General features: G+C 35.3%; 1 protein-coding gene across 1 annotated transcript; it reads left to right on the top strand.

Annotated features, from left to right (window-relative positions):
* Positions 1–267: 267 nt before the first annotated feature.
* Positions 268–949, top strand: LOC149827735 (uncharacterized). The gene is made up of 3 exons (XM_090018566.1): positions 268–304; positions 387–491; positions 590–949. Exons 1-3 carry the CDS (start codon positions 302–304, stop codon positions 947–949), a joined length of 468 nt encoding a protein of 155 aa, XP_089874692.1. The 5' UTR covers positions 268–301.
* Positions 950–9,389: the final 8,440 nt, after the last annotated feature.

The raw sequence follows: 9,389 nt of genomic DNA, 5'->3' as shown, positions 1-9,389 counted from the left end.
GGTGGAAGAAAATGATGCAAGGAAGGTGTGGCAGAAGGTGGCTGCCAATCGATTTGCAGACATGCTGCACACTATGAAGACTGCAGCAAAAAAAGTATCTGGCGTAGTAGATGATCCATTACTGTGGAAGGGCCATGGTCCTATTACTATCAGGAGAGATTACTGGGATGAAATGTGCGATAAGTGGGCGGGAGATGCATTTAAAAATCGCTCTGCGAAGGCTTCACAAAATCGATCGAAAATGCTCGAAGCCCATCTACACACAGGTGGATCTAAGACATTTGGGAGCCACCTAAAGAAAATGGTAACTCATCAATATATAATATTAATTTTATAAGTATTGTTGCAAACTTGTGTACTAAATCTTTTGTCATTTAACTTCGCAGGAAGCAGAAAAAGGAGGCAGTGTACCATATAAGGATGTGTTTGTAGAAACACATAAACGGAAGACCACGGGAGTCTTCGTATCAGAGAAGGCGAGAACGACAACGGTATGTATTAATTCTATTAATAATCATTGCAATATATATGCAAGTTATCATAATGTTATCATTAATTATTAATGAATACTTTAAACATTATTTTGTAGGAGGCATATGAGCAACAGATGGTAGAGCGATATGGCGAAGACGCTACTCAGCATCCATCATTTGATCCTACAGCATGGGTGACTGCAGCAGGTGAACCCAAAAAAGGTCGCGTGTTCGGGTTTGGGAGTAATATGAACACTTCACCAGTTATTGGTTCTTCCAGTTACGGCTCACCGACTTCTTGCGCCGACATAAGCTCCAAGCAGCCGACTATTCTTTCTGGTGATGATGTACGCGAGATCATTAATGAATCACTGAATAACTACTTCCAATACACCGTCGCCCCCTTTCTCCGAAATGAGATCAAGGCCGCTGTTCAGGATAGGGGATCTTCGATTCCAGGTCCCTCTCAGGTATAATCACATATATAGTTTTTTTGACTGTCTTAAAGCACATCTGAGCATGGTAGAATCACATATAGAGTTTTTCTAGATGCCTTAGAACACATATGAACATGCTATAATCACATATTCAATTTTTTTACTGCCTTAGCACACATATGAGCATGATAGAATCACATATAAAGTTGCTTTGCCTGCCTTAGAGCACATATGAGCATGCTATATTCACATATTTAATTTTTTTACTGCCTTAGCACACATACGAGCATGATCGAATCACATATATAGTTTTTTGCCTGCCTTAAAGCACATCTGAGCATGGTAGAATCACATATAGAGTTTTTTTATATGCCTTAGAACACATATGAACATGCTATAATCACATATTCAATTTTTTGACTGCCTTAGCACACATATGAGCATGATAGAATCACATATATATATTTAACTTTTTGTCTGCCTTAGAGCACATATGAGCATGATAGAATCGCATATAAAGTTTTTTTGACTGCATTAGAACACATATGAGCATGCTATAATCACATATTCAGTTTTTTGACTGCCTAAGAACACATATGAGTATATTATAATCACATATTCTGTTTTTTGACTGCCTTAGCACACATATGAGCATGCTATAATAACATATAGAGTTTTTTAACTGCCTTAGAACACATATGAACATGTTATATATCATTTATGATAGAATCACATATAAAATTTTTGGCTTTGCCTGCCTTAGAGCACATATGAGCATGCTATATTCACATATTCAATTTTTTTACTGCCTTAGCACACATACGAGCATGATCGAATCACATATATAGTTTTTTGCCTGCCTTAAAGCACATCTGAGCATGGTAGAATCACATATAGAGTTTTTTTAGATGCCTTAGAACACATATGAACATGCTATAATCACATATTCAATTTTTTGACTGCCTTAGCACACATATGAGCATGATAGAATCACATATAGAGTTTTTTTATTGCCTTAGATCACACATGAGCACATGATAGAATCACATATAGTGTGTAATTTATTTCATTATATTTTGTTTATCAATACTGACTGTTCTTTTCTTGTGTAGGCTGCTAACGATAATCAGGATAGTGGAGCTGAAGGGACAGATAAAGACAATGAACAAGAAGACGCACAAAATCTTGGCGATGATTAGAGGACTGTGTTGAAGAAGTTCTATTTTTTTTATTTTTCCTAAATGTAATTGTTGAATTGTAAATAATTAAACTTCTTAATTTTAAGGTGGAACAATTAATTATTGTAGATACTTGTTATATGAATTTTTTTGTGTGGTTTGTTTTTTATTTACAGGAAATAGAAATTGTACAGGAAATATAAATTTTTAAATATTTTTTTTTGATTTTTTTTCGTGTTTGCGACGGATTAGCGACGAATGATTTCGTCGCTATACATATTAATCTAGCGACGAAATTAAATCCGTCGCCAAGCCGTGGTCGCCGTTTAGTACCGGCGGATTGGCGATGGAATATAGCGCTCGTTATTCCGTCGCAATTAGCGACGGACCTGGCGACGGAATAATTCCGTCGGCAGTTAACGTCGAAATATTCGCGACGTAAGCATACTGTCGCCTCGTTGTCGCTAATCCGTCGCTAACCATGTTAGCGACGGATTAGCGATGGAATGTGGTCGTCGCTAATCTACTGCTTTGTTGTAGTGATAGAACAACTTGTATACCAATGAAATGCTTAGAAACATAACAGGCTACGCTGACTGCATAGCTCTAAGAACTGCAGATCCAATAAATGAAATGCCAAAAATAACATCACAAGGCTATTCTGATCTCTCTGTCTTTAATTAACTTCTTCAGTCCGATCGCTAATTGAAAAACCTACTTCACTCTGATTTGCAGTTTTTCAGAGAAAAAATAATGTTATGAAACCACACATAAAACGAAGCATACCAAAAGAAAAAAGCAGAAAATGACAGAAGATACAAGATTTATGTGTTTAGCATTCAGACAACAACACATACGATGCCACAAGAACACACCTTTAAACTAAAATGCAGAAGATATGTACAGGTATGTGGTGTTCCCCAACCACAAAGTCATAGCGAACATTGCTCCAATTGGGATGACAGAGGATACATATCTAGATAGACTGCATATTTCTATAAAACAGCTAATAGCGTCACTCAATTCCTATCTAAACTCAAGAAAAAAGTAACACCACAATTCCAGTAAGAAAGAGGCCATTATTATATTTTAACAATGGCAGTAAGAAAGAGGCCAAACAATGGTTTGGGAACTCACGAACCCTAGGGAGTACAATGATTACTGATATATCTAATTTATTAGCACAATAAGAAGCAAATAATTTTCCTCAAACTCCAAACAAACAAAAGGATATATTGCAAAAGCTATACCTTTATCATCATCAGGAATTATAATTTACCATCACCAACAAGATAAGGCATAAGGTCCTCTACCAATCACAAAGTGAATGGATTTACCAAAATTGTGGTTAGAATCAAGGTTTGTTAAGGAATTTATGTCAGACCAAATATGAAGCTTTAGAAATTATATGAGAACAACAATTTGGAATGTTAAGAAACCACTACAGCTACAGGAAAAACAATGTCTATGTTGTTGATCAAGTGGCATCTTGTTGGAAAACCATTGCCTACGGGATAGATCAAGTGAAATGTGCTTTCTAGGTAAGTTTAATTGAACCCATAAAATTCTCATGCAGAATTGAAGAAAATGCAAAGCATGGAACAACTTACCTAAAAACTGTGGTGGTTTGACATAATGACATTATATAGTCCATGCAAGCATCTATCTTTGCTTGTAACTGTGCTTTCACTCATTTTATTAGATGATCTCATGGAAATATTGCACTAATATAAAAACTGCACAAATAATTCATGATTGGCAATTATAAATAAGAGAATGCAGAAAAGCGGAATAGGAAAACATGAAACTTGTACAACTAAAAATAAGAAATTTTGTATAGAATGGGAGAATTGATAATAAGGGCCCTCCATCAGTAAATCTCATTTGGGTTCCACATGCAACATGGAGTTGTGAAATTGGACAAAATAGGTAGCTACAAGAAATTCATGCCAGGATTTACAAAGATCTTCCTAGATACAATTTAGAATTTTCTTATTAAATGAGATCAGGAAAACAGATAAGTTTACACGGTCTACACCAACCTGCCTTATAACTTCATTAAGACCAGGGCAAAGACCCACACAAGTTACTATTGCTGCATTTAATTCTTCAGGTTTAAAGTATATTGCTCCCATGGCCTGGCTCGGTGAACCCTGAAATAGGTTGCTTTATACTCATCAGGGAGCTAAAATAATTATGCTAAATCATTAAAATATGCAGAAACATCAACTTTTTTGTGAAAACAATTCAGGAAACAGAAAGCAACTCATTGGGATGTAGTTATAAGGAATAGGCTTTCCAAAATTATCCTGAGTTTAATGAATGCCTGCATAACAGTTCAATGGAACATACAACTGACCATAGAAAGAATGCAGGCAGTGCAGATTTGTGGTATGGGACACCTATATAGATCTCATTACAAATTTCAGGAAAAATTGAAGAGTTCTACAATGCTCAAATGCTTCAGTTAATTCAACTATCCTTTTCACTGTGTTCCTCTCTCTCTCTCTCTCTCACAAAGGAAGCTAACAAAAAACAAAAAACTACATAAACTAATATAACAAAAAGTCAAAGGAAAATAAGCAAAAAGCATATAAAAAATCATTCCTATCAACTACTTGAGAGAGAGAGAGAGAGAGGTGTTAGGATTTCTTCCTACCTCAGAGAAAGGAAAGAGGCAAATAACTTCTTCGACAAAGAAGATCAGCCAGGTACTTGTAAGTACTATGGTGACCTCAAGATCAGTCAAACTTCAGTTCTAAGGAAAAGGAGGGAAGAAATGATAAAAAAATAAGAATTCCTCCTTTAGATGGTAAGAAGTCCTAAACTAAGATGTATTTGAAGGAGTTTACCTCCTTAATGGTGATTCAGATTAGCAGCTCACCCAATCTATATGAGTTCCACTCATTCTGAACACATTTTAACTTCAAGTTTGTTTAGGATGTGCCAATGGGATATTACTTCGTTAAGAAGAACAACTAGAGATTGAGTAGTCACTCACCCGTAGTGATCTCCAAGCAACAATGAACAACAGTATGATGATCAACTAGAGAAAGAGCTAGGTGAGGATGATAGACTGTTTGATCAAGACCAACTAGACTTCAGTTTTGAGAAAAAAGATGAAAAAAGTAAAAGAGTGAAAAATGCAAGGATTCATGATAATAAGCCCTAGATTGGGAGGTATTTTGTGTTGGCATATATAACCGGAATGTAAAAACCAAAACCACATACCGGTATCTGCCATGAACAAAAGTGAGCGAAGGGAGCATTAACGCAGGTGTTCATCATTTTCCTCAACCTATCGATGCCCTCGATGAGCCCAACCCTTAAGTTGAGAGAAGAGCTAGCACTCATCACACTACCATGGGTCTTTATAGACTTCTCAGAAAAGTCTGTAGTGGGAGGTTACCACAATTAGTGGTTACCCTGCATAGGTACTTGCAATAATTGCCCTGCCATGTTATCCCATGATGTACCCATGTCAAACCGGGTCGTATTAGGTTGGATACAATTCATATTCTAACATTCTTTCACTTGACCCATTGACATGAAAAAACACTTTATCAAGGTTTTATTGTTTTCTCAATTCAATTTTCATGCGGGTTCACATGCTATCATGTATCACAAGAATGAATCATACAAGTCATGGAGATGAACATCTCTATATGATATATCATTTTTTCATATAATACAATATTATTCATTTTCAGTGTTTAGCATATTAAGAATACCTTTATAAATAGGTTGGTCTCTAACCCATTCTATTGGTTCTTTTAATATTGTTATTCTGCTATTCTCTCTTTTCAAAATGAGAGACTCTTTACACAGAATCAACAATGCACAAAACCATAAAGAATCAATTTAGTTTTAGAAATGTGATCGCATAAAACCATAATATATTATCATACATCAAAATGAACTAAATAAACCCATCCTCATTACATGTTGAGAATACAATCCCGGTGTTAGCCCTTTAGTAAGAAGATCCATAGTTATTTCCTTTATACCGATATTTTCAATACACACTAAATGATTCTCAGTCATTTCTTTAACAACAAAGTACTTTAACTCCATGTGTTGACACAAGGTTGAGCTTTTATTGTTATTCGAGAAGGATACAACTTCATTATATCTTTAGTGGTCTTTCAATAGAGTCCACAATCCCATGACCCATAATGAAGTTTTTTATCCAAATGGTCTGAGATGAAGTCTCGTATAGAACAATGAATTTTGCCTCCATGGTATGAGTAATAGTTGTAGACTGCTTTTCGCTTCTCCATGAGATGACACCACCTTCCAGTAGAAAGATGTATCCAGTAGTGGACTTTCTACTATCGAGACATCCTCCTAAGTTCGCATTAGAGTATTCAATGATCTTTATGTGGTCAACCTTTCTGTAGGTCAAAATATAGTCCTTCGTTCCTTGTAAATAGTGCATGACCTTTTTTGTTGCCTTCTAGTGCGTAATGTCTGGATTAAACTGATATCTACCAAGCATTCTCATAGCAAATGAGATATCTAGTCTGCGCATACTGCAAACTCCCAACCGTCGAAGCATATGGGACAGTTGTTATCTGAGCCTTTTCATTATCATCTTGAGGACAATTCTTTAGGCTCAATTTATCCCCTTTCACTATGGGTGTCAATCCAGAAAAAATATTTGTCCATTCCATATCTTTTAAGAACCTTAAGAATATAATTTTTTTTAGAGAGATGCCAAGGACACCCTTAGTTCTATCATGACGGATATCAATTTCAAGGACATATGCGGCCACACCTATGTCGTTCATGTCAAAATGAGAGGAAAGAATTTTTTTTGTTTCATGTAGCATGTTTAATTCATTAGTTGCAAGAAGAATATCATCAACATATAAAACCAGAATTATGAATTTACTCCCACTAGCCTTAAGATATATGTATTGATCAACAATGTTTTCAATGAATCCAAAGTTCAAAATCACCTGATTGAACTTTTTATGTGACCGACAAGAGGCTTGTTTAAGTCCATACATTGATTTCAAGTCATCTACACTTAAGCCAGAAGGTTGTTGCATATATACCTCATCTTTCAGATCCCTATTGAGGAAAACAATTTTCACATCCATTTGATGTAACTCTAAATCAAAATGAGCTATGAGGGCCATGATTAGCTTTAGCGATTTCTTAGTTGAGACAAAAGAAAAAGTTTTATTATAATCAATGCCTTCCATCTGTGTAAAACCCTTTGCAACGAGCCTAGTCTTGTACCTCTCTACTTGCCCTTTGAAGTTTGTCTTGGTCTTAAAGATCCACTTACAGCCAACAGATCTTACTCCATCAGGTTGAGGTACAAGATCTCACACTTAGTTCTTTGCCATAGAGTCAAGCTCTTCTTTCATGACATTGATTCAATAAATCATTTTTTTTACTTTCAATGACTTCTGAAAAGGTAAAGGGGTCATCATCAATGTCTACGAAATCATTGGACCATTGTAAATACACCACATAGTCTAGATGGATAGCAAATTTTCTAGTCCTCGTAGACCTCTATACAGGTGCTACAGGTGGTTCAAAATGAACCTTTGCCTCCTGTTGTTGTTGTATATCTTCATCAACAACTTGTTATACTTGAGATTGATGTTCATTGACTGGATTTTTCTTAGCATTATCCAAAAAAACAATGATAAAAAAAACTTGACCTTTTTTCTTCACAAGTATGGAACTTAAATCCTGTATTTCCTCAAATTTGAAACTTTGATATGCATCTATCCTAATAGAACTATTTCAAAGAAATCTTGCTTTATCTGTTTCTATTATCTATGGTGCATGAGATAGACAATAAAACCTAAAACCCTTTGATCTTTCTTGATAACCAATAAAAAATTTACTAGTCGTTCTTATGATCAAAGGCTTTTATATGTGGGTTATATAATTTAACTTCAGTTGAACAACTTCATATGTGCATATATGATAAAGAAGGTTTTCTACCAATCCATATCTCGTAAAGAATATTTTGGACAACCTTCGAAGGAACCTTATTCAAAATATATACTTTTGTCCTAAGAGCTTCACCCCACAAGGTCAAGAAAAAGTTTGCGTGATTCAATATTGCTCAAACCATTTATTTAAGCATACAATTTTTTCTTTCAGCTACACCATTCTAGTAAGCACTACCAGGCATGGTATATTGAGGTATAATACCTCCCTCTTTTAGAAACTATGCTAATGGCCCTGTTAGAAAATGAGGGAGATACCACCGGCACCTGCTGCAATCAGAAAGAAGAAAAGTAGAGGAGAAAATGAAATTGCTTTGGAGAAATCCTCCTTCTCTGCAGGACGTGAATCGATGTTATTAAATAAATGGAGTGCCCTAATATGCTTTACAGGAATACCCTTATATCTAATGAGTATTTACAACATGATATACATTTAAGATATAGTATAACAATGGATCCAAAACCAGATCCAATATCCATCTATGACTTTAATAATTAAATACACACGTGCATGCTATAATAGCCCCCCTCAAGTTGTGCATGGTGCTGGACCATGAACAACTTGCTTTTCAAAAACCAGAATCGACATTTTGTAGCCCTTTAGTAAGCAAATCTGCAATTTGATCTTTTGTTCGAACATAATGGGGCTCAATTTCTCCATCTTCAATCTTTTGTCGAATGAAATTCTGATCAATTTCAATGTGCTTGGTTTTGTCATGATGTATGGGATTGAGGGAAATCTGAATGACACTTTGATTGTCACTTTAATGTTTCTGTTTTAATATTTTTGTTTAGTTTAAGTAGTCCTTCATAACTATTTTGTTGTAACTTTTTTAATGGTGGTAGTTTTGTAACTTTATGTAATATTGATGATTCTTTATTAATAGAGGAAGCATATCCATAATTTCCCTATTAGGAATCAGGCAGTTTTCTGAGGCCTCTCGATATCGCCTTCTTCTTATTCTCTTGGCTATTCTGGAACAAAGGTTACCTAAATCTAATAGTCTCAATGTGTTAGCTTCATCTAAAAGACCAGTTGATTCTATATGTCGTGTTTATGGCTCTTAATCTACAACTATATTTGAAGAACAACGAGGAGAAGAGAAAGAAGGGGGGGAATATGTGGAGTGTAAAGAACATCTTCCTTTGCTCTCATTAAAGATGATATTAAATGACAAAAAACACAACTACCCTTTACTGAGGACTAAAGATACAAGGATGATGTAAGTGCAAGTCAAACAACTAAATCTAGGGTTGAAATGGATCAGATCTGGACCAAACTGTTTATATGAACTTTTGATGCAATGGGCTCTAGTCCTTGATCAG

This window comes from Nuphar pumila, chromosome 10 (assembly GCF_984573655.1).
Source record: "Nuphar pumila chromosome 10, dmNupPumi1.hap1.1, whole genome shotgun sequence".
NCBI classification, from domain to species: Eukaryota; Viridiplantae; Streptophyta; class Magnoliopsida; order Nymphaeales; family Nymphaeaceae; genus Nuphar; species Nuphar pumila.
This window is presented reverse-complemented; position numbering and strand designations above follow the sequence as displayed.

Coding starts and splice junctions, on each gene's coding strand:
- LOC149827735 (XM_090018566.1), top strand. Junction 492..589: donor AGAAGGCGAGAACGACAACG/GTATGTATTAAT, acceptor ATTATTTTGTAG/GAGGCATATGAGCAACAGAT.